Genomic DNA, 26,017 nt, shown 5'->3' with positions numbered 1-26,017 from the left:
GCAGATGCCGAGAAAACGGCATTCAACACGCCCTCAGGGCACTATGAATGGAAAAGAATGCCGATGGGTCTGGCCAACAGCCCTGCTGTCTGGCAGAGAACCGCTGATGTTATCCTGGCAGGTCTTCTGGGGAGGCTGTGCTTCGTGTATATGGATGACATTATCATATACAGTGGCAGTTTTGATAACCATTTGCGCGATATTGAGCAGGTTTTGGTGCGACTAAGAGCAGCGGGTCTCAAACTGAAGCCCTCTAAGTGCCAATTCCTCAAAAACGAGGTGAAATACCTCGGGCACGTTGTTTCAGCTGACGGCGTGCGACCGGACCCTGAGAAACTAAGGTGTGTCTCGGATTTTCCATCCCCGACTAGCGTCCGCCAGGTCCGGCAGTTTCTCGGCCTGATCGGTTACTACCGAAGGCACATAGAGGAGTTCGCCAAGCTCGCTAAGCCGCTCACCGCCTTAACAGCCAAAAATGTCGCCTTTCGTTGGGACGAAAACGCGGAGAATGCTTTTGGGGCCCTGAAAAGGAAGCTAATGAGAGCACCGCTGTTACGCCACCCGGATTTTAGTTTGCCCTTCGTTATGGCCACAGATGCGTCAAAGTTCGCAGTTGGTGCCGTGCTATCTCAGGTTATCGAGGGCAAAGAACATCCCGTTGCTTTTGCTAGCCGACAGTTGAGCCCCACAGAGCAAAAGTACGGAGCTACGGAAAGGGAGTGCCTCGCCGTTGTCTGGGCAGTAAAGCACTTCAGATGCTACCTTTACGGCCGCAAATTCAAGCTAGTCACAGACTGCCATCCTCTGAAATGGGTGATGAGTGTCAGGGACCCTAGCTCGCGACTCGCTAGATGGAATCTACACCTGCAGGAATACTGCTTTGAAGTTGAGCACAAGTCAGGAAAGACACATCTGAATGCTGATGCACTCAGCCGCACAGCTGCCGTGGCAGCTATAGAAGAGTTTGTCCCCGTAGTCGACCCCGCCGAATTACGCACAGAGCAGTGCAAAGATCCTGACCTGAAGCGAATAATCGAAAGCTTAGAGGGCGCACCGTCTCATCCCGAACAGCTAGGTTATTTCATTGACAAAGACGGCACCCTGTGTCGGCGCACGAGGCCAACCAGGAAAGGGAGACCAGAGAAAACCGCTTGGGAGAGAGTCGTCATACCTCGGTCGTGGACAGAAAGGGTTCTTCGCGCGTTTCACGATGCGCCATGCGCCGATCATTTTGGCGTAGCGAAGACATGCAGGCGTGTGGAGCGTTTGTACTTTTGGAGTGGCATGCGACAGGATGTTAGAGACTACTGTGCGAAGTGTCATTCCTGTCTCGAAAGAAAAACACCCAAGGGACGAAGACCAGCTCCAATTCAGCCGTTCCCTGAGGTTTCGGCTCCCTTCGAGCGGACAGGTATGGACATAATGGGCCCATTGCCCACGACCACTTCCGGAAACAAGTACATTTTAGTATTTGTCGACCACCTTTCAAAATACGCGGAAGCGGTAGCACTCCCAGATCAGAAGGCAGACACGGTTGCAAGAGCATTTGTCGAACAGATCGTGCTCCGACATGGACCCCCGAGGCAACTATTGACAGATCGGGGAACGAACTTCGTGTCGCAGCTAATGAGGAGAGTTTGCGAGCTGCTTAAGATCGCTAAGAAGCAGACAACACCGTACCATCCGGCTTGCAACGGCGCGGTGGAGCGACTGAACCAAACCGTGGCCGGGTTCCTGTCGCATTTTGTTTCGCGCGACCAGCGGGACTGGGACTTGTGGCTCCCGTATGCAATGTTTGCCTACAATTCCGCAGCACACGAGAGCACGGGCGAATCGCCATTCTTTCTTCTCTACGGCCGAGACCCGGACCAGCCTAGTGAAGTGCCAGAGGGCCCCCGTCGTGTCCCATACGCTTCACTGGACGACTATAAGGTTGAGCTAGAATCGCGCTTGCAAGTGGCGAGGGACATCGCAAAGGAGTCCTTAAAGAAAGCGGCGAAGCGCAGGAAGGAGGTGCACGATCGCAGTGCTAGAGACGCGCCGTTTGATGTGGGGGACAGCGTGTACATTGAAAACTGCCAAAGGCAGATTGGGCTAGCTCGTAAGTTCCAGACGAAGTGGAGAGGACCGTGCGAGGTTGTCGAGAAGCTTTCTCGGGTAAACTTCAGAGTCCGAGACGTGAACCGGCGTTTGATAAGGATACACGCAAATCGCCTCAAGTCGGCACCGGTTCAGTATTCACGAAATGAGGAAAGGGAAAGCGCGGATTTTGATGGGGACAGAAGTGAAGCGGAGCGCGCAGATAGTTCGCAAGAAACGCCCTCTCCTGCATTTGTTCGGCAGGCGCCCGAGGTGACGGCCGGAATGCCACCGGATTTACTTCATGCATTGCTAGAAGAAGAAGCGCGCGAGGTTGCCGCGCAGATAACGCCAGGAGAGGCTCCTGCCACGAGCCCTCGCGAGTCCCAAAGCAGACAAAGGGGCACAGACTTACTTAGTATGACTCATGAAGGCCGATATCCGCTGCGAAATCGGAAAGCTAAGTCGGACTAATGGCGTAAACAGAGCGGAGTTGTGAACTGGTTAGAATTGTGTAATGCCGCAGCTCATAACATTGCTATGTGCTTATGTGTTAAGTTATCGGAGTTGGTAGTTAAACCTTTCTGTCATTAAGTAACACCTGCACAGGAGAGCATGCGGAGCGCATGCAGAACCTGCCCTACTTCCTTTCGTTATCTATATTTTTGTCTGTGCCGTGATCGTGCTAGAAGTGGGAGCTCCTTTGTAACTGTGGTAAATTTATTTCGTCCAGTTTGGACTAGAAAGGAGAGGCTTGGGTGCTGAGTTTCATGTTTATCTGTAAAAGAAGATCAGTGCTGCCCCTGGAGACGCCAGTATTGACAGCGGAGGCATATGGTGTTGTGCAGTGGTGTTGAGTGCAGCGAAAAGTGTTTTGTCGGACGCACTGTGCGAGGCGATTCAGAAAGACAAGGGGAGCTGCGTGGACTCAAATGTTCGGAGAACATTCTTCTGGAGGGTGAGCGAGTGTGACATTCCGTGTGTGCTACGAGGATCCACGTTCGACGGCGCGGCGTAGACGGAGACCCGTGACAGCGGCGTCATCAATTACCCAGCCATGCTCTTTGAGTGACGACCAGAAAAACCGGACCCGCCGCCGCCCCGGGGAAACAGGCTTTATCCTCCCCAATTTCCGGTTACATTCCAGGACAAGGGAGCTGTCAGCGGGCCAGAGCGCGCCGTACCACAGCCGACGCTATGCGATACCGCGAAGACGACATTCTTTCCCTCCCCCCCCCCCTTTGTCGTGGGCTATCGCCGGGAAGGCACCCACAGCTTCCCAGAAGGGCCGCGACGGACACCTGTCATGGCGGACAGGCAGTACTCGCCAAGAATGTGGAAAGACAGGCGCTAGTGAATTAGCTCCGAAGAGAGAGCCTGTGTATACTCTCACTTGAGAGAGAGTGGTGGCGTTTTTGTTGTTTATTTAGTTTGTATTGTTAACAGACTCTGGGTTCGAGGCTAAGCCCAACCCAAAGGGGTGGTCCCCATCTCGCATGTTATTTTGGATTGGAGAATTGATGCTTTGGGCGGGCCACTGGAAATGACCGCCCTTAGTCCTTTGTTAATCAAGTGCTTAAAAGCACATGTAAACGGATGCAGTCCAGTCTGAGCTGGGGCTCCATGCTTAGCATGTAATGTGATGCTACTTAGGCACTAACCTGCCCGGTCGATGAGTAAAGTAGTGCAAAGTTTGTTCTTTTGTAAATTCAGTTCTGCTTTTTCCAGTTTAACTCTCTGTATATGTATGTTGTAAAATTATGCTCTGCTGTCATCATCTACAAGCTCGCCTCCTGTTCATCTTCCAAGCCGAACGACACTAGAGGAGGGGTTTGTGAACCATCCTCGAAGAAACGGACGACTATTGAAATTCTACTGCATACACGCTGAGGACGACATCGCTCGCCAAGAGAGCCTTCAGTGCCGAAGCCCGACGGCGTGCAGCTTCTGCCAGCAACCGCTCGAGCCCAACTCCGGAGCCACTCCATCGCCCCCATGAAGTCGTCGGCACGTAAGCTCGGACGCCCCAGCCTCTGATATATAACCTTAACCATGTGTAATTATTGAATATACCTGTTTGTTTAAACTGAGCCATACGGTGTCTCTTTGCCTCTCCGTCCCGTGTGGACCTGCGCATTATGGGGGTCATCACAGTGTTTAGAGGGGCTTAGGGCTTATAGCGCAAAACAACGTGGACAATAGAGACGCCACGCACACACACAGGCGCACTCCAGGTAGCGTCTGTGTGTGTGTGTCACTTTTTGTCCATGTCTTTGCGCGATAAACCCCTCTGCATAGAGATGAGCTAACAACTCGCCCAACAGGAAGTTTTAATGAAATTCGTGTTTAGGTTTCGGCTAGCGGTACATGTACGGCGGTAAAGGCACAACGTTGCTCACATCTGCGGACACCAAGAACTCGATCTAAATTCACGGGCAGCTAACTTCCACTCCAGCTCCGGCCATGGCTCCGCAAATAACTTCCCTAAAGTAGAAGCACACTTGCATAGCAGCCGGGATAGGCGGACGCGTTTTGATGAAGGCGAAACGCAAAAAGCGCCCGTGTGCTGTACTTTGTCAGTACACGTTAAAAGACCCCAAGTGGTCTCAGTGAATTTTTACACAGATTAGCTTAAACCAAAACAAGCCCTCTTCGCTTGAGATCCCCAACTGGTTCAAATCGCACTAGATGTCAGTATCTGTACAGTAAGCATCCACACGAAGGAAGCCATGCCAAAGTACTTAATATACTGCTTAGGTGCGGTAATTATTCTATTTCAGATGCTAATTTTTCAAAATAGAGTATTTCACATCAAATACGCCTGCCTCCCACTCTGTCCAGGGTGGCGCTTGTAGGAGGTCATTCTTTTACCTCTGTATAGTGGACTTCTCCTTTTAGATCTAGATTTATACTTTATATGTCTACCTGTAATCAATCAAAAAATCAATCAGTTGATTTTATTTTTCCAGCAGGAAGCTGGATGGTCTGCTAGGCTAAAGGCTGCTCAAGCAGCTGGACTGAGGACCAAGATACCACAGCATAACAGTAGCAGTCAGAAGACACAGCTACAAGATATAGCATCAGTAATCATCAAATATCAGCTTCACAAACACATCTGGACATGAAATTACCATTGGACATTACAAAACAGAATGACCAAAATGTCTAGTAATCACATCCTACTAAGTAAACACACAAAAGAAAGTAAATTGCTTATTACAGTTCCAAAAACAAAAACAAAAGTTATCTTCCAATAAGCTGGGTAATACTGGAAACGTTGACCACCGCTCACCGTCATCTTTGAGAGAGGCATGCCGGCGTAGCACAATTCAAAGACGATGAAATGCCGAGTCAGGCAACACTGGTTCGTACCTAATGCAGGAACAGGGAAAGAAGAGGATGGTAAGAGGACCCATGTTTAATGCTGCACTGCTCGGTCACAAAGCGGGTTACAAACTATGGGTTGGTGTTCAAATTTTCATTGCTTTCTTATTTTAAATCTATGGGTAATCATCAAAGTCGTTTGCAGATAAGGAATGAGGTTTGTTTATTAGATATCTCTACTAATTTCCTCAAAATGTTTGAGGGGGAAGATAAAAAATAGGAATATTGATTTTCTATTTAAGGGAATTCTCAGTTACCGCATAGAACATCAATGATCATAAGGTCACAATATAGGGCATTCACCACGGCGGTCCCATTTCGAAGGGGGAACATGCGCTTAAACTTTCCATCGCAAAAACAGCATAGAATTATTGCATAAAGTGCTCTCGACGACATAAACACGGGATTTCTGCCTCTAAAGCAGATGACGTGTGTCTAGCAAGATAAGAGATGCCGCAAGGTTTTTGTAGCATTTGATGAAAGCATGTAGTTTTTTTGTTAATTTCTTGTTATGCAGGACTTGTGCCCTTTTCAATGCCATTTTGGCATTTTTTCTTTGTATTAGCCGACTTCGAACTCAGGGCGCGTTAGATACTTCCTCCCACTGTGTGCGACTTTTGTTATCGCGCTGAGATTACCAATGTTTTCAAGCCGTGAAGGTCTTATCTCCGCTTACTGGGGGCTAATACATAAGGTTGCATAAAAAGAGCGCTCCCGATGGGAACCCATGCCCTGCCGCCTCAGACGGATGGTGAAGTGTGCAAAGTTCTCCATCGGGCTCCCCTGACTTCACAAGAATCTCTCTTGAGCCACAAGGTGCCTTCAATGGCCCATCCTATCCTAGTCCTTCCATCCAATCCTCGGAACCATTCCATCCTCGGCGCCAGTTTTGTATCGGCACAGAAGGGGCCGACACATGTTTGATCAGGGAACATGGGGCCGTTACCCGCAGCCTGCAGCTGCCGTACGAGCTCAGAGAACCAGGAAGCGCGAGCACATATTTTGTCCCCGTCGTCGATGGATGTATGGAAAGAATACAGGAGCGTTCCCTTTGGAATGGGGTGGTGGCAGTCGCCACCATGCTCGGCAGTATCTCTTTATTTTTGTTTAGTTGTGTTTTGAATTGGTCTTGAAATTCGCCACTTTCTTTAGATACGTTTACAGTCCTACACTTCTAACCTGACATCACATCTCTGTTTTTGAGTTTGAGCAGTACCAATCTTTCAAACGTTTTTTGCTAACCCCCACCACAGATTTATGTACATGACAATAGTTATCTCTAAACCTTAGGGTCTGAGAAAGAGTGTGCCTGTATCGACATACGGATGGATATCCTCAGATTTGAGTATGAGGCGTTCTATTGCTTCTACAGATTTGTCACAAACAGCACCAGTGTCATCATCTTTGTTAAATTTCTTTTTGTAGCTCCGCGTTCTATGACTCCCTGATCTAGCTTCAAAGAGTTGTGCACGGCCTCTTGCGTGATCATAGAACGATTCCTTTCTGATATGCCTTTTCCAGTATCGATATATTTCTACACAATGCTTCTTTTTCATTGAATTAATCCATTTTTTACCTTCCGAGTTTTTAACCTGTCGGTTAATGCGCTTTCATTCTCCGTACTTGTGTCCTACATACTTACTGGTTAGTTTCCTAGTTCTTTTGCGCCATCGTAAGTCAATGCTCTTTCTGTATAGGTATTAATACCTTAGCTGCCGACCTGTTATTGTCCAATTTCCTCATGCGTTCTTCGTATAGTATTTTACTCTGAGCTTCCCATGCTTCGAACGATGCCCAGCCAATATCCCCCTGTACTACCTCGTTTGGGGCTTTCCCGTGGGAGCCTAGTGCTAATATTCCAACAGCTCTCTCACCTGCTTCTAATCGCGACTGAACTTTTTGCCTTATGAACAGAACCGCATTCCCGAAAGTAAGCACCGGCACCATTATGCATTTCCAAATAATTCTCAGTGCTTCATATTTGTTGTATTCACATAATACCTTATGTTCCATTATCCCGGCATTTATTCGCCCTTTAACCCTAATTGACATTTCGGGCTTTTCCGCGTATATCTGCCCTTCTTTTACGCATACCCCTATATATTTGTATTCGGCCAATCTGTGTATTTCATGGCCTAGTATTCTAAGGACATGATTCGTTGTATCATTGAAAATCATCACACCTGACATAGTTGCGCAACAACTAAAACCTAGAGCGTCTCCTTCGTCTCCACCATAATTAACCAGAGTCCTCAAATCTTCCTAGCTATCTGCTAACAGTAAAATGTCGTCCGCATACATGAAACCTCGGAGCCGCTCCTCATCACCTTTCGCCTAGTCTACACAACATTGTATAACCTAGTTGACTTTCTTGTAGCAGTGTTTTCATATCTATCACATAAAGCATCCACAGCAGCCGGGAGAGAGGACAACCTTGCCTTAATCCTTTGTTTACCTCAACATCTGTACTCTTTTAATCCCTTCCCTGGTAATTTCAGCTTTATCACTTTATCATCTCGGTATATTTCCTGAAGGACATCAATTACCTCATGATAGATGCCTTCATCTTTTAATGTGCTCCACAGGAGTTCCCTGTTCACGTTGTCGAATGCACCGCTTAAGTCCTGGGAGGCTAAATACAGAGGTCTCTTTCCCGCCTTACCTATTTCTCTGCATTGGGTAAATGCGAACAGACTATCATTTAAGTGCCTATCTCTTATGAACCCATTCTGATGTTTCCAGAGTATTTTATTGCTTTCTACCCAAGACTGCATTTTTGATTTCACCGTTTGCACTGCCAGCCTGTATAAAGCAGATGTCATCGCAATCAGTCGGAACGATTTCATGTGCATCCTATCTCCTTTCATTTATAAATCAAATTCATTTAACTCTGTCTCCAGTTGTGCGGAATTTGCTTGTTTGTTATGACAGTCTCTAACCCTTTTAAGAACGTGTCCTTGCTGTTCGGGTCAAGTTCATTAATCAGCTTGATTGGAATTTTGTCTATCACTCCGGATATGCATTCAGGAGTATTTTCTTCCGCTCCTTTTTCTCAGTTAAGACTGGTCAGTTCTAAGCTGTTTTATATTGTGCTGTCCAGTGTTCTTCCTCATTTCGGGAGATTGCTCTATCGTCCCTCCTAAATGATTCAGCAATAACTGATGTAATATACTTCACAGCGCCGTCCTCCTCTAAAGACCCTCAGCATCTTGAATTGGTTCCTGCTTTGATTTATTTTAGCCGGCCAGCTTATATGGTTCCAGCATTTCCTTGCCCCCCCCCCCCCCCTTTAGTTGCATCGCGAACTTAGCCAGCCAGTGATCGGAGGATTGCTTTATTTTAGCCCGGACGATGACCTGCAATTGTTGTTTCTTTTGTATATAAGTTTCCGATTTTTGTTCAATTACCTCTTGAGATAACTACGCCATCTTTGCTTCTCTGTGCTCCCTTGAAACCAACCGTCGTTGTTCGATGGCCGCCTTAATTTCTTTATTCCACGAGCTGCGTGGCGTACTCATTTTGCACTCCAGTGGTTTACGCCTTTTACAAGTTTCATTTTTGTACTGAAGAATAGTTCTGATTATAATCCTAGTTTTCCATGGGGCGTTCCTCTATTGCTTCCTCTATGCCGGCTGCTATTAGCGCTATTTGTTCGTAGCTTAACTTTGAGGTTTTTTTTTTACTTCTCTGCATATCTCTTTTGATCAGAGCTCCCAATGCTTACTAATACCCTTCTGATCACTTCCCAGAAAGTACTGCCCCCCTTAGCCTATTTCCATTATTGCGACCTTTTTATAGATAGCCTGCGACATGAGGCGGTAGTCAGGGGTCATCTGCGTGTTACGGTATACCCACGTGATTTGTCATTCACATTTGGTTTCTCTATGTAAAATAACTCGGTTGTTCCGCGCACAGAAGTCTAGCAATAACTTGCGGTTACAATCTGCGTATCAATCCAGATCATCATTGTGGCCATTCATGTCACCCAGCAGAATAATATTGGCACCCTCTCCAAACTGCTTCATATTATCGTTACGGCACCTAACTAGATCCATGCTTTCTTGCATGCATTCTTCCCTGTCCCTAAATAAACTACCCCTAGCCAAGTCCTTTTATCGCAAATTGTTCCTGCTAACCAGACACGTTCTTTGCAAGTAGACTTCATTCTTTGAAAATTTGTTCCTTGATGTATCAGCATATCTGCCCCTCCTCTCTTCTTCTCTAGATGCTATAAGTGCCACCTGACGGCAAATAACATAGACGACTTAGAAACAGTAGAAGTCGTTCGATTGATAGTGGCCCCTTTTGTGGCGAACGGGTCCTAAGCAGTCCAATGGCCATTCGCCTTCTTTCCTCCATTTCTTCATACTACTACTGCTACGTCCACTACTGACAATACTACAATCGCTGTCACCACAACTACAACTAGTACTCCTACTATTACTCAGTCTGACACTATACTGGCACTCTAAGGCTAAACCTGCGCCTAATACAACTATGAAGAAGGCAAGTTTCGTTTTGTTTGGATTATGGGGTTCACCGTCCCAAAGCGACTCAGGCTATGAGGGACGCCGTAGTGAAGGGCTCCGGAAATACCGACCACCTGGGGTTCTTTAACGTGCACTGACGTCGCACATTAAGCGGACTTCTAGAATTTCGCCTTCATCGAAATTCGACCACCGTGGCCAGGAACGAAGCGAAGTTTAAACTCTAGCGCAGTCTCAGTGGCAAAAGCGTTCAGATGCTGAGCACGAGCCAGCGAAACGCAATCCTGTCGTGGGGACGCATTCCGACCGACACAAAATGCACAACAGCCGTCGTTAGCGCCAACGTGGTCAGTTTATAATGCTGAGCACTCCACTAAGGACGCAGCTTCCTGCTTTTGCTAATTTCTTCCCTCCCCCTCCCTGCCAATTCAGTTTTATATAAAAATTCATTACTTTTTCGCTCCTCAAAGCACCACATTGAACTCGTCTTAGACAACAAGGTCCTGTTTCCATCAGGCTGTATGTCTGCTAAATTGTGCGCAGGTCGAAAGCAATGGAATGAACACAGTGCCCGTAGGGGTGCTTTGTACGCTTCTGACGGCTTATGGGCGCGATGATACCAAAGGCAGAGCGTTCTCACCGGCCATCTCGGAAGCCAGGCTGTCGGCCAGGGACTCAGTCGAGCTGCGCCTTTGGTCGTTGCGCAGGAGCCACTCTGGGAAGGTGTCGAACACGCAGGCAATCCTGCGCATGACAGACCGCTATCGTTGAGTAAAGGTTTCGCACCATGGAAACCAAAAGAGTATAGCACTACGGGCCGTGGCAGCTGCTCACTTATTCGTGTTTGTGGTTCAATTACTGTGGCTTCCGGCTGCTCAGTTGAGTGTGAAGGTACGGTAACCACATTGAAGACGGAATTTAGATAGAGACGCCATCAAATACGGCGTTCATCATAGCCGGCGGCTCTTTCTTGCACCGTAAAAATCCACAAACGTACATGAGAAACTTATTCATTCACCGTTGTTTCCTTTTAACCTATGTCTCCAGTGTGCACATAATGTGAAGACTCGTTTTAGTGACATATTTTCTCGTCTCCAGGGAGCGGTATGCCGGCTTGTTGTTCGTCATTACGGGTATCCGGTTGGCTCCCATTAATGAAAAGAAAAAATCTGCGATACCCACAACAAGCTTAGTGGGTTAAAAGGCTGCAGCTAAGTGTAAATAATAGTTGCGATTGTTTTAGTGGCGATGTGCAAAGAATGTTCAAATTTAAAATTTTTTACTCAAATATTCTAACCGGGCTGAGGTGGCTTGGGAACACTAGGAGGAATGGCAGGCGGACGAATTTAATCCCTAAGCATCAAAATTCATGAACACGTAATTCAATTACGTTATGCACCAGGCTGTAACAAAAAGGAACATGTCTAACCTTTGAACTTCGATGAAGTTGGGCGTCTTGTAGCGCATTCCATGCCTCAAGGTGCTCAACTTGCTGAAAAGCAGAGAACAGAGGGCCCCATGCTGTCGCGTTAAATATCTGCCCTCACAAGCGGTCAGCTCGCAGCTGTTCAGCCCAGCATACTCGCTTCTGCTCGTGGACGTCTGAGCACTCAAGTATTCTCACCTGACGACGTCTGCACGAGCTCGCTCACACGCCGGACAGAGTTCGCGCTATGATTGCCGCTCTTGTAAACCACGCAAAAGGACTACAATGTGTTTCACTGCCTCAGAGTCACATGATAGAACTGTGAACGCCATTTCACGCTTGCAAAGAGAAAGCTAGTAGCGCTATACATCGGGCACTCTGCCATACCAGCATTTCTACGAAGTGTAAGTTAATTAGAAAAGAGAATATAATTTTCGAAGTCGAGCCTTGCTCTACATTTACAGCTTTCTACATATTTTTAGCATAAAACATGGAGGACAAAATAATGTTGTGGAGTGATATAAATAAAATTGTGAAAAGAAATCCTCCTGAGGCTTTTGCCGTGAGTTTAAAATCCTGCGGAAGCAGGACACAGCACTCGAATTTTACAGAAACGGACGCGCCCTTTAGGTTGATAAAACTGACACTTATTAGTTTCTGATCTATATAGATATCTCTTCTAAGAGCCATGAAAGATAAGTTGCTGCGATCTGTGCAGAAGTATTGTAAGAACGAAGATAATATGTCGGCGATAGCATAGAAAAAAACGACTATTAATAAACAAGAGGTAACCAACCAAATTTATTCGTTTTTTTTATTTTAGGACACACGATATTATCGCAAAATGAAGGCATTTAACACCGAAAATTAGCTCCGTTTAGAACGACTATCAAACGACATCGTTGTCACAAATTTCAACAGGAAAATTATGTATAGAAAGTAAGCGCATATCCAACTAAAATGAGTTAGTTGCACCGCGAGTCGTATATTTCATTTTCACGCTAGGGATAATGCGTTTAGATATGACAGGCAACAAATACCGTCATTTATTATTTTCAACCTTCGATCAGCAGTGCTCTGCCTCAAGCTTTCGTAACATTAGATGCAGTATAGGACTGCATTTGCAAAGGCGCGCTCAGAATGACCTACAGCCCACTAGCTGCGGTTATAGTTCCAGCTGTACCACATATCAACTGAATACGGCATGACACCTGTTAAAAAGATTCACTTTTTCCGCTGCGATCTAGATGGAGAAATACAGCCCACCGCAAAGACGCCACTCCTTCGTGAAGAAGGCTTCGACCATATCTTGCTTTCTGCAAGCCATACTGTGCGCAACTGTACTTGAGTATGCATGGCTTAGGGACCAGCAATGTGCGCGAGCAAGTGGGCTCTAGCTACTACTGCGATGGTTATCAGTATGTAGCATAGCTCACAGGTAGCACTCGATGGCGGCGGTGATGACCTCGACGCGCTGCTCCGAGAAGTGTCCCAGCACAGGCATCACCTTGAACACGGTGTGGTTGAGCAGAGAGGACACCAGGAAAACCTCGCTGTGGCGTCCGTGGGCGAGCCACCTGGAGCGGCTTCGCTCCCTGCAGCGCCATCGTGTTGCATGGAATGGAAATGAAATCGCCCAGTTTAAATGAATACTCTTCTCAATTCCATCTGTCTAAGACCGAAAAAGAGTTTTGAGTTCAGCTATTTGCTACATGTGTGACTAATGAAACAACGTACTAAAAGCGGCGCTGTACCACAGCGAATCCGTCTACGACTACTTCTAATGCGTCGAGATTTGTCGGGCCACCCTAATTGTTAGCCCTAAACAAATGAGCAAGAAAGTTGCCATAGTTTGGAGGAATGGCAGGACTGCTGGTTGGCCAATCTTTTCCCTGAAATCCCGAGACAGTTGCTCGTTTGCAAAACACGTCCTATTCCCCTTTTATATAATGTACGCTTCCCTTTTGATATATTTTTTTAAATTCTCTCTGTTTCAAATTGAGTCCAAACATTTCGAAAAATTTATTGGACCAATAGACCCATGGTGTAGATTCTTTCAGCAGTAACATTACGATAAGAAATTGGAGGACGCTTAAGCTTCTCCTCCTTTAGGAGTGGGACGCGACAGCGTATGTAGCGCTGCCAGGGAGTCCACGGAACGCCATCGACTGTTTGGAGCGATGTATTGCGCGTTGGAAACATCCTTTAACGCATTTTCATTTCTTTAACTGTTTGAATTAAATAGTCCGTCAATTATGCACTTTAAATTTTCATAATTACCATCATCAAGGATCTGCTTTCTCATTTTGAGCATTTTTTTACCTTTGAACCCCGTTTTTTTTTCAGTTCTTTGTTTTTTATTTCTTCCATTAAACAATTACAATAATTCTATTAACTCTTCATCGCCTATTACACACCAATCAAACATCAATCATAGGAACCACGAATTGCTATCATACGATTTTTTTTACGCAGCCCCCGATTATTTCCGACACGCTGTGCTGACTACTACTGCTTCGACAGCTTTTCGACCCAAAGGGCTGTATACGCTGTCTCGGAAAACTCTGTTATGCACTGCTCACTCAACAAAGCAATTCGGATCAAAATTCAAGAGCCGGCATTTAAGAGGTCAGCAATCATAAGCCTAGATTCCAAAAAAGTAGAAACATATTAGAGAATAGGAATTCGCTGGCCATTTTCATTTCAAGTGGTACTGCATTTCATGCTATCTGCCCATAATATTGAATATTGCGCTGAACTTAGGTGTTTCAGGCTGCAGAGAATATAAATAGAATAGTGCTTCAATTTCTAGTGTTACTGTTAAGTAATAAAAAATATTAATTGATAGCGAGCAATTATTCTTTATGGTAATTACAGCCATTGCGATTCTTATAACAGAAGAACTAGCGAAATGAGTAACCTATTGAATAAAGGGACGCTGGACTGATACTTATCCGAATATGTTGTTATACTCACTACCCGTTGTTATTATAAGCAAGGCCCTTTTCTGCAAAAAGATAATTGGACTAACGTACGGCGTCTATACAATAGTACGCTACTCGATTTTTTTTTCTACGCATGCCATATGCCGCACAACGAACCTTAATTCCTACGAACTTATCTTGGTAGGAGAGCGCTGTGTTTCTCGCAAGTAAGAGCATTTTATTGCGAAGACTGGCACCACGTAGTGTTTTAACGGAGGCTTTAAGAGATTTGTCTTCGGTTGGACTTTGTGTTGTCTAGCTTCTTCCACTAAATCTGTTGGTGCTTCGTGCATAGCCTGGTCAGACCAGGTCAATTGTTTCTAACATAGGACATCATCACTACGATGAGGATGACCGCGGCAGAGGCTACAGACCTCTGACGTATTTTTAGCCGATTGTTTTTGCGGGATTCCCACGACGGTATAGTTCGGTCACCACTGACGGGTCGCCAGCCTTTGTCAGGGCGACTGAGCGGCCACTCACGGGTTGGGCAATATGTCGGCAAAAGTGATGGGTGCGTCCTGGTTGCACATGTCCAGGAGACGGCTGGGGAACACAGTGATGGGCTGTGAAGGAGAAGGACAATGTCAGGCGAAGCAGCCAGTGCCGTAGATGGCTCGCGGAAATTATGATACAGCGTTCTTTGTCACTTTTCAACACCAGGAAAAGATAAAAATACGTGAGCTCTTCATAGTACGCTACGTTAAGATGCGACTGACCCAGTTTTACCAATGGCTTAACCGTAAGGATTCATACCTTCTTAGCAGATTGCCTGCCCTCCTGCAGTGCTTGCACAGGCCCTGTAAACACAGTGAGTATAGTTATATGCTTCAAACTACACATACGCTGTCGTTAGTTGAGAAAAAGATTGAAATATAACAGTGCCCCGGCTGTTTACCAACACATACGTTATGCCGGGTGATCGAAAGGTAAATAAAATTGATATTGGCTCGCCGCTTCATGGATACAACGGATTAGTTTTGTAACGCAGTGAGAAGATTACTGTGAATTGCGCTTTTAAGACTTATAAGAAGTGTACAGTTATTAACATTTTGAAAGCGCCATATATCGAGAAGCCGAATAGTCTGACGCAAGGATCCCGACTCCTGATTAGCAGAAAAAATGTAGCAATGTATTGCTAGAATTGAAATTCATGGGTCGGAATAGTTAAGCTGACAAATTTGGCAGTGCAGTAAGTATTAACTTATCCCTGAAGATGTCCTCCATCACAGGGCAACTGCATACGTTTTAGAAATTGACGAGCTTAAATGGGTTGAACGTGTGAAAATTTCAGGCAAAGCCTACGAAGTCCTTTCGGCTAGCATTTCGAATGGTGTCGTAATAGCCCATCACAATCGCGATAGCATTCAAGCATCTCCGCAGCACACAGCTGTGAGTTGAGGGCGTATAATGACGTCATCAACGGCACCGGTACATCTTCAATGCATAAATGCCTGCTTTAAAAGAAAACCAACGCCACCCAACGTAAAGCCCGCCGAGCGCTGTTTTATAAGAAAGCGAAAGAACCTCGCGTGCTTTACCTAGACTACATAGATTTGAATCTTGAATAGTGCGGAATTCTTCATAATTAGTGCAGTTGCCCTTTATTAAAGCAACGCCACGCGCGACGTCATGTTTCTATTGGTGGTATAGTCACAATGACTGTTCCGCACCGCGTATGCTGGAAGCGTTGATCGAGTAGGCCTTGCGACTGGTGCTCACGGGCCTGGCACCTGGACAGGTACAGCGATGCAAACTTAGGCAGCAGCCCACGACATGTCAACTGCTGGATAGGCGCGTTCTTAATAGCACTGTATAAGAGTTTAGATTACACAGTGTAGCTCACTTACGGTAAATTGTCAGATGGTGCAGCCGACTACATTAAAATAATCATGTCTAATTCATTGATTACCCCACATATTAACTTCGCTTCAAGTCTCATTGCGGTAAACTACGCAGGTTTCAAAATAATCTCACCATTCTGAAAGCACTGGGAAACCTGTGGATCTAAGAGACCTGCTTTTGGAAAGCGGAGATGGGGAAAGTAAGGAAAAAGAGCAGGCAAAATCGAACGGTGGTTAGTGTTGCATTCAGCGAAATTGCTTTCTTTCTACTTGCCCAGAAAGCATGTCTAGTCATTGGCTTAAAACTCAGACTCGGTGAGCAACCGGCAGGTGTTGACCTGCATGCCACATGACATGGAGGTATTGAGGCTGTCTGTTGCTGCAGCAATTGTTGAGCGGACAGGGTTGCTGAGAAACGCGTATTGCTTTTTTTTCTTTGAATATTTGTAGGCATCAGTTAACATGTATACTGCGATTGATTGTGACTGTGAACAAAAGTTATGTACAACGGATCAAAAACAAAACGAGACACTAGTGTCGTTGCGCTCCCGGAACAAAGGTTGACGCCTTCAGGACCAGCGCCGCGTGTTAAATGGGGTCAAAATTACTCCGATAATCATCAAAGTAGTGCCCGCAAAACTTATAACAAGCGCCGTGTTTACGACTAGCTACTGCATTTCAGCTAGCAGAGCAACAAATATAATCGTGGCTTCGCAACATTGCGAAGCTACAGTGAATGCAAAAGACATGTAGAGAACAAAAATATCATTACACCTGATTTAGTTACGGCAGGTAGTTCGCGATGCCGTTAATGGCAATATGACAAGTCTCTTCACTGACAATATGACAAGTCTTTGCATTGAACACCTGCAGCGTAGGGCTTAGTGTACTCATGCCTTTCTCCCCCATTCCTGTCTCTACATCTCTCATTGCAACGATTGATATCAACAATCGTGTCCTCCCCCTTCCATTCAACATGGACTCCGGTCTGCATTCCTGTATTTCTCAGGAGGCCTCGCTGCATATTTTCCGTCTCTTTGCTACCCAGTAAACCTTCTGTGCGGTTACGTCATTGTCTCGTTCATCGTTCCTCGAGGCTCCTGCGTCTGCGCTATGATCCATCGCCAACTCCTCGCAATTGAAGCACAAAACCAGCGAGCCACCTGCGTCCTCTGCGTGCGTTGTCCCTCGAGCTTCTCACCATGCATTGCAGTTGGCCCCCAGTCTTTTACCTTCCTTCTCTTTCTCCCAGATTACACAACCTATTCCAAATCAGAATCCGCTGTCCGCCACACAGATAACCGCACCCTGTCCCCTTCACTTCACAGCAAGTCAAACCACGAGTGGTCTTCGCCCTAGAGCCTTCCAGCGCATTCCTCCTATGGGACCCTGGTCATTCAGCGGTGGACGGCAATAAGCTGACGCATCAACTCCTTCGCGACACTCTTCACTCGGCACCGTTGGTCCCCTGCCAAGTCCTCGAAACACAGTGGGAGATTCAACCAGCAGCACCTTCGTGGTGGTCTACCTCCAGCTCCGTCTCGACAAGCGAGTCTGCACCCCCCCCCCCCCCCTCATCAATCATTCACTGTGCCGGAGGTTCGCCTTCTTCGATACATCTAAGTGAAAGCATTCTTTACCCTCTCCCACCTCTTTCTCTACCGTTAACGATTCGACCCCTCCTGTCCCAACTGCCCCTCTACCTGTACCTCTTCTGCTGCCTGTCTGCTCAGCAGTCGGGTTCCTATACCCCCCCCCCCCCCATATGTCACATTCCATCGCCACTTGGCTCGATTATCTTGGCGCTGAAGAGGAAGAATAGCGTTGACTGGGTGCCCAGGCGGCAAAAATGCTCGGACTGTGATTTTCTGCCAAATAATTGTTTTTTGCTACTACCTTTCAGCATTTGCTCTGCAAGAAAAGGCGAATGAGTCAAAGCATAAGATGAGCACTTACGCGCAAATCTGCGGGCCGCCATGAGCATCTCAAAATCAAAATACCTCATTCCTTAGATGCAAGCCGTACACGGGGTGCCATTACGAATGGTGTCAGCAGTGCTTGCTTCGGGGGCTACTTGGTTCATGTTTCTTCCAGGGAAAATTACTTTTTTTAGCGCGGTACATAAGCGGTACAAGATGGGCGCTAACTCACAACTGTTTATTCGGAAAGAGCGGTGTCAGAATGGGGCATTAGACGAGAGTTTTTTTTTTTTTCGCTCTGAGAGTTTAATGTAATGGCACTGGTGCCGACAAAGCCGAAGCAGTGACTCCCCTGCACGAGTAGCCTGTCCCTATATCCGACTCAAGCACTCCCCTACCGTAGTGAAAAAAATATGTAACTACTGTGGTGAACGCTGAACTAATATTGTACCCGATGTAACGTGGGGCAACTTTAGAAGATCTGCAACGAAGTTTCGTACATAGAACTTTTTCTACGCTCTTAGCAAATTGAAGCATTCTCAGCTAAACACTCCCTGATTTATTAGAAGTAATTCAGCATTTTGGAATAATGCCAGACCTTCACTAATCCCGTATAAAGAGATTTGTAGTGAACTTAAAATCTCTCCAACCAACTATCGCATATTTGTATTGCGTGAAAACGTTCCCGCACGATTAGATTGCACAGGTTGGAACAAAGAAGAACTGAGATTTTTCAACCTTAGTCTGAGCATTCTTGCCATATTCAGTTCACAGAAAAACTGTTTCATATTTTATTTTAAGATGAGCTTACGCACTTTACCCATATTTGCAATCAGCGAATGCCTGCAAGGATAAAACGCAAATTCAAGTTTCAAGTTTATTTTATTTACATCGTATATGTGGGTAGGTCCGGGTAAAAAGTGATCGCAGATCACTTAAAGGACCCTCGGACCCCCCTTTACATGGCATACAGCAGGAAATATGAGTACTATGTAAAAGATTGGAAACATCGTAAGATCGGCCAACACTATAGACAAAACTTTTTACACGGACACAGACACACATACAAAAGCTTTTTCACACCAAATATATATATATATATATATATATATATATATATATATATATATATATATATATATATATATATATATATATATATATATATATATATATATATATATAGCGTTTTATTGCTTATGTAAAGGTGGCTCTAATTTAGCGGAAGCTGCTTTTTGAAATATCGACATTCATCGACTGTTATTGGTTTAGTAATTGTGGCATATTGTAACGTAACATTTGATTCCCATAGTTGGTGCGGAAAAAAGGAAAAAATCATTTTTCGGTTTTGCGCAGGGTATAAGCCGGTATAGTTTGAGTGAGGCAAATCATGTCTAGAAATCCTTGATTATCATATTGTAGAGAATTTTTGTATCTGGTTGCTAAGCGATATCGGTACAAGCTATGAACTGGCATAATCCGGTAGTGTGAAAATAAGTGATCGGTAGGAGCGTGGTAATCAACATTGGCAATGTAACGCACAGCTTTCTTTTGCAGCATGTAAATTTTATGCATATTTGTTTCTGTTGTAGTGCCCCACACCAAAAAACAGTTGTTTAAATGAGACTAAAAATGGTATTATATATCTTTAACTGGACTGAGACAGCAAGGAAGTGTCGAAATTTAGCGAGAATACCAACACACCGTGACAGCTGAGCGACGACAGAATCAATTTGGCGCTCCAGTTCATGTTATTGTGGAAAAGTATTCCTAGTGTTGTAATCATGTCTGAATTGTACGTTGGTGCTCCCAAGCTTTGTGTCGAAGTTCTGAATAACTGCTGATTGCCTTGCATGAAAAAGTACGGCTTTAGTTTTTTTTTCTGTATTTAAAAGCAGTACATTATTTTCACTTCAGGTTTTTAATCGATTCATTGTGTCATTTATAATTGGGAGAAGAAACTGAAATGAGGTGCCTTGAAAAAATAAACTCGTATCATCTGCGTAAATGACATATTTTGGTTTATCATGTATTGCAACTATATCATTTATATATAATATGAAAATGAGAGGCCCTAGAATGCTGCCTTGCGGCACACCAGTACAAACTACTTGAGATGATGACAGATGGGACCCTATTTAGACTTTCTGATAACGATGTTGAAGGTAAGACTTTATAAGGTTCAGGGGCGTCCCGCGTATTCCGTTTAATTCCAGTTTCTGCAGTAAAACACCATGATTGAGGCGGTCGAAAGCCTTTGAAAAGCCTGCAAAAATTCCGAGACAGATTTCTCGATTTTCAATTGCATCCAGAATGATTTCTTTTTGCGTTATGAACGCCGTTTCGGTTGATTTCCCGTGGATAAAGCCACGCTGGGAGGGGGAAAAGAGATCAAACTTTAAGCAAAAATTAATTATTCCTTTGTAAATTATTCTTTTTAATTCTTTTGAAAAGGCCGGTAATATTGAGATTGGTTGATAATTAGACATATGACTTTTATCTCCCTTCTTGTAGACAATGATAACTTTTGACACTTGCATTAACTTTGGGGAATAAATCAGTAGATAGAGCGAGATTGTAAATATGGGTGAGAATAGAAGCTATGCAGTCAATTACGTATTTTATCGCCGCAATTTGAATGTTATCTATATCACAAGCTCTGCTATTATTTAAGGAGGCAAAAATACTGTGATCATTGGCTTTTATATTGGGATTTACAGTTTTCGGGGGGGGGGGGGGGGTTGTGAAACAGCATCCTTAAACAAATGATTGAACTTTTCCGCAAGCTCGATTCCTTCTGCCTGATGACCTTTGAGAGTAAGACTAGTAACACCCGCAGAACTTAATTTGCAATCGAGTAGCTTGTTTATTTTCATACAGACTTGAGCGCTTCCATCCCAATTTTCGCTCATAAACTCGTTATGCGGATATTTTCTTTTTTTAATTTCTTAAATGAGTAGTGAATTGGTTACGATACTCTTTGAAACTTTGTCGATCAGCAAGGCACTTTGTTTTCTTAAATTTCTTAAACAACTTGGATTTCTTTTAATCATTTTTAGAGATTCGCGGTTGATCCAAGGTTTACGATTTCTTCGAATGATATACCGTACGCATCGCCCTGTTCTAGTCTTCAATGTAAAACTCAGTTATCAAGAAGCCATAACTCTTCGTATTTAGGCTCCTTCTGATTCAAGAGACCCTCTGACAAAAAATACACCTACCATAATCGGCAGCGGCCCAAACATGAATCATTTGAAAAGGCTGGTGTTGTTGAAAAAAAAAGGCGTTCTTATCTCTATCTTACATATATAAAGACTGAACCCCGATCGAAACGTCGACAGTAGATGAGTTTTTGTGAAGTGCACACTTCAGTCAACCTTTACAGTGCGCAAGACATTGGAACCTGCCAGAAAGTTTAATATTGTCGCCCTCATATTATGCATAAATGAATAAATATATTCAGCCAAATTGTGAATTTGTGAATTACGCAGTGCACCAATAAATCTCGACCGCTATGACTGAATTCAGGGAAATTAAATTTCTTCGACATAAGCGCCTTCCATTTAATATTGACGGCGGTTGTACATATATATATACAAATATAAAACAAGCACTCGCCTTTTTTCAAATGACAGAAGGTGTTACTAGTATCGTAATAAATAAATTGCGGCCATGTATATCCTAAGTAACATTCGTAGCCACACGAAGGAAACGCCCGGACTATGGCTCTGCCAGCCTTACATGAATGTATAGTCACAGAGCACAAAAAACGTGCGGCAGCATCGTCTCAAACATGGAGTGCCCTAGACGTCTTAGCCAAGCTTGACGTAGGCGTTTCGCGCTTACTAGCTGGATGCGAGGGAGCGGCTGCCTTCGGTCCCACAGCGACGTCGGAAAGGGCGGCGCTGGGCGAGTTGGGTGAGTGCTCGCAGGGAGTCCGCGGGCTCTTGTCTGCGGTGTCCAGCTCGTCGCTGTCCCCGGGGCTAACCTCTCCTCCAGAGCGCCGGTCTCCGTTGGACAGCAGCGGATACGACTCCGAGAGGAGCCGCCGCGAGCTGCCCGTCGTGCGGCTTGAGCTGGAACTACCAGTGCCGCCGTACGCCGTCATCAGCGTGTACAGCAGCACCATGCCGGTCAGTAGGCAGGAACACGCTATGAAGAACACCACCTGTTGTTCCGGGCGTCAGCAAGGTGGAAATGAGGGAGGGTGAAGCAAAAGTTAAATTATATACCGAGAGATCACCTAGCGTATGCTCCGGAATAGGTTAAAGAAATGTTAGCTAGGGACCCGTCGCGAGACTTCACGCACGGTATGGTATGTTTTGGTATGGTATAACATGGTATGGTGTGGTATAACATGATGTGGGTAGTATGGTATGGTATGGTAGGGTAGGGTATGGTATGGTATGGTATGGTATGGTATGGTATAACATATGGATGGTATGGTACGGTAGGGTAGGGTATGGTATTGTATGGTACGGTACGACATCGTATGGGGTATCATTTTCAACTGGTGATGCACCGCTAACTTAACGAATCTGGCCAGGGCTGCTGATCGCTCGCGAGCTGATAACGGCGAGGTATAAAAGGGCCCCTGGAGCTGTGTTCAAAGCAACTTCAAGCTGCAGCAAGACATAAGATGAATATACAATGTCGGCCCGCACTTCGTCCGAACCCTTAATGTATCGCGGGCACGATATCTCGTCATACGAAAGGTAAATCGCTATAGAAAGAAATAAAAATAAAAGTATGCTGCCCGCCAAGCTCATGGCGCAAGCGAAACGAGAGCTTTCGTTACCTGGTTCGCGTGCAGGAAACGGAGCACACCGCGGGTAACTGCAGAGTCGAACCACGCAGGTGCGCCATCGTCGTCAATGGATGTGGCAGCTTGCATGGAGCCCCTGTCGCCGTTCAGTCCAGCGCTGCTGGATTCGGACGCCGGTCTCGAAGGCAATGCAGATGCTTGGCGGCTGGCGTTGGCGCCATCGTAGCTGCCGTCGCTGCCGATGAGCTGCTGCGACTGCACATCATTTTTGCCCTCCTGCCTGACATGGGCGTCATGGTCCGGCATTTCCTGGATTTTTTCCGTCAACCCCGGCGGCCACTGGGTGAGTTCTAGGGGAGGAGCAGAACACAAGTCCATAATGGCCACAAGGATTGCCAGCAGCGTTGCCGTGGCTGAATACATCCTTTCTGCGGGTTGGAAAGGTCAGCGATATCCGGCAGCTTCAATGGTGACAGCAGATCAGGCACGCGCGCGCAGCACTCAGTTCTTTCTCTTTATCAAGCGGTGTTTCTCGCACACTGAAGAGAGAGGAAATAAGGTAATGGGTACCATTTTGCAAAGCCGATGGATTACCACAACAGACTGGACTACTAATTTCTTATCTCGATCCGCAATGCTCATTTCGTTTCGCACAGCGTTCGAGAGATTCAAGTGTCACTGCCAGGCCAGCGTACGCGGATGAGTCTTTTTTTGGAATTGAGAAAGAATCACTTAAGTCGGGACCAATTCGAAGTCATAATACGCAAAGTATTATAAATAGCACTTGGTATCCCGGTCAACGCGGGAACGGAAAGATTACTGCACATGGGCATTCACAATACTGTAAATGAAATTACTGAATGCCATTCGGTACCGCAGAGAATACGGCTGCCAGGTCAGGAAGGGACGCACTCGATAAACTAGGGCTCCCATGCGTTCGGTCTAAGGCGGACAGAAAGGAGTTGAGAGATCAGTTTAGAAGCAAGATTGAGGTGCAGCCCAAATATGCACCCCAAATATCATAAAAAAACAAGAAAGGCTAGGGCGAACGCCATCAGGAGAACAAGGGGCGAGATGGAAGTGGAAATTTTACGTGGACAGGGCAGTACCGGTCAACGGGATGTCAACGATGCCATGCACGGATGCGCAAAGGAAATTCTTTAATGGGGCATCAATTCGACGCCAGAGAATTGCCCAGGCTGAAAAAGCGGCGATTGATTTGGCGATGGTTTCCAGGAAGCTCTCGTGTGTTATTACGGACTCCCAGACTGCATATCGTAACTATACAAGAGGAAGGATTGGTCAACACGCATACAGAATACTCAGAACTCAAGAAGATACAGACTTTATATCCAGAGTTAAATGGACTCCAGGATACTCTGGGCATGTTGGAAACGAAGGCACTCATGCCACTGTCCGCGCGCTATTGCGCCGGGTCCCCCCGCATTACGCCGGGTCCCTCAACATTCGCAGGAGCATAATTCTTCTGAATCACTATTAAGGTACAGAGATTTACTCCAATATTTACGATTAACGAGGAAAGTATACGCCAAACCGCACAAAAATCTTAACAGGGAGTCATTTGAAGGAAATTACTGGTTTATGGGCGTTTAACGTCTGAAAGCAACTCAGGTTATGAGGGACGCCGTAGTGAAGGGCTCCCGAAATTTCGACCACCTGGCATTCTTTAACGTGCACTGACATCACACAATACACGGGCTTCTAGAATTTTGCTTCCATCTAAATTCGACAGCCGCGGCCGGGATCGAACCCGGAACTTCGGGTCAGCAGCCGAGCGCCGTAACCACTGAGCCACCGCGGCGGCTTGAAGGAATTTGCGGTCGAATACTTATATAAATCCTGTTAAATTCAGCTGTACCTTTCCAAATTCGTACGATCCATAATGCGCCTTCTGCGGTCAAGTGGTTGACTTATACCATATGGTATGGGCATGCCCGAAAAACCCAGCTTTACCAAGAATCAATAACACAACAACTGAGGGCTGGGAGGGGGCGCTGTCCAGCTCACATTCAGAAGACCAGCTCTCGCTGGAGAACCGTGCAAGAGAGGCGGCAAAAGCCAATGGTTTTCTGGAATGAGGGTCCACCCAAACATTTTATGCATTAAACGCTGTTTCTCTCTCTCTCCACAGCGGCATAAAAGTAATGACAGTGGGAGAATTTTTCGTTCTGAAGATAAAAATATTCGGTGATGAAGCCGTCCAGTACCACTGCTAAGGAGGAACAAATAAGAGTCGTCTTGCCGTTATCCTCAGCACCCGGAGTCCCGGCTACACCGAACCATGTAGTCAGCACCTCCCGCTTATAAATCAAAAGCCCGATGAATATTCCATTTCTGTGGCTACTGTCTGCATCTGGTACACACAACAAAGAGAACCTTGACCCAACACTGCACTAGGAAACGAATACCTACTTTCGCCTGCGATTGAATGAGGGTGGAGGGGCCATGAGCCGTGAATTTTATTGGCCGTCCAAAACAACCATTCACCGACTCTGTTTTTTCTGCGCCGATGCCTAATCAAGAAATGCGGAAAGATCCGCTCACCATGAGAGCAGAAACAAAACCCTGCACAAGTATAACGGCCGGAGGCACGACGGAGTATATCGGCGTACAAATATCACAGTTCTCATGTTCGGCTCTGCGCAACAAAGTTCATTCGCCATTTTTCTGTCAGAACAAGATCACGAACGACCAAGCACGTTGCAGAGCGAGCGTCTCCGCCTGTCTTGGCTTCTGTCTTGACTCCCGTCTCCATGAGAGAAAGAAACTCTTTTTTAAAAGCGGAGGTGTTAGGCGCCATGAAAAATTAGTTGACAAGTAATTCTCGGCGGGGAAGGCAATTGTGGTTTAACAGACGGAAGTAGAGAGGCGCACAAAATTGTAAAGTAAGGGCGTAAAACAAGAAAAAAGAGAAAAAGTAATGAAATTATTAAAAAAATAGATGGACATTAAATTTGAGCTCAGGTATATCAACGAGCGACGAGCTGTGGAGTCGGTCGTCTGATCCCTATCTTCGCAGTTCAATGTGATTCGTTGAATTGCAGGTGAACAGAGGAGAAGTCATCCTTCTTCAATGGACGCACTCTACGAAGCTCTGGTGATGAGCCG

At 45.7% G+C, this 26,017-nt stretch overlaps 1 protein-coding gene across 1 annotated transcript in view; it reads right to left on the bottom strand.

The window, feature by feature from the left end:
* The window catches only part of LOC144124071 (uncharacterized), a 35,950-nt gene extending 12,587 nt beyond the window's left edge, over window positions 1-23,363 (bottom strand). The window contains exons 1-9 of the mRNA XM_077656739.1: window positions 22,922-23,363; window positions 21,970-22,291; window positions 16,034-16,093; window positions 15,117-15,160; window positions 14,844-14,926; window positions 12,813-12,971; window positions 11,380-11,442; window positions 10,591-10,694; window positions 5,372-5,451 (exon numbers count right to left, since the gene is read on the bottom strand). Coding sequence (XP_077512865.1) covers window positions 5,372-5,451; window positions 10,591-10,694; window positions 11,380-11,442; window positions 12,813-12,971; window positions 14,844-14,926; window positions 15,117-15,160; window positions 16,034-16,093; window positions 21,970-22,291; window positions 22,922-23,311 — 1,305 coding nt within the window. The 5' untranslated portion in view covers window positions 23,312-23,363. The remainder of the gene's footprint in view (window positions 1-5,371; window positions 5,452-10,590; window positions 10,695-11,379; window positions 11,443-12,812; window positions 12,972-14,843; window positions 14,927-15,116; window positions 15,161-16,033; window positions 16,094-21,969; window positions 22,292-22,921) is intronic.
* Between the last annotated feature and the right edge of the window lie 2,654 nt (window positions 23,364-26,017).

The sequence above is a fragment of the Amblyomma americanum genome, chromosome 3 (genome assembly GCF_052857255.1).
Source record: "Amblyomma americanum isolate KBUSLIRL-KWMA chromosome 3, ASM5285725v1, whole genome shotgun sequence".
Classification (NCBI taxonomy): Eukaryota; Metazoa; Arthropoda; class Arachnida; order Ixodida; family Ixodidae; genus Amblyomma; species Amblyomma americanum.
Note: the sequence above shows the minus strand (reverse complement) of the source record. Positions and strands in the feature narration are given on the sequence as shown.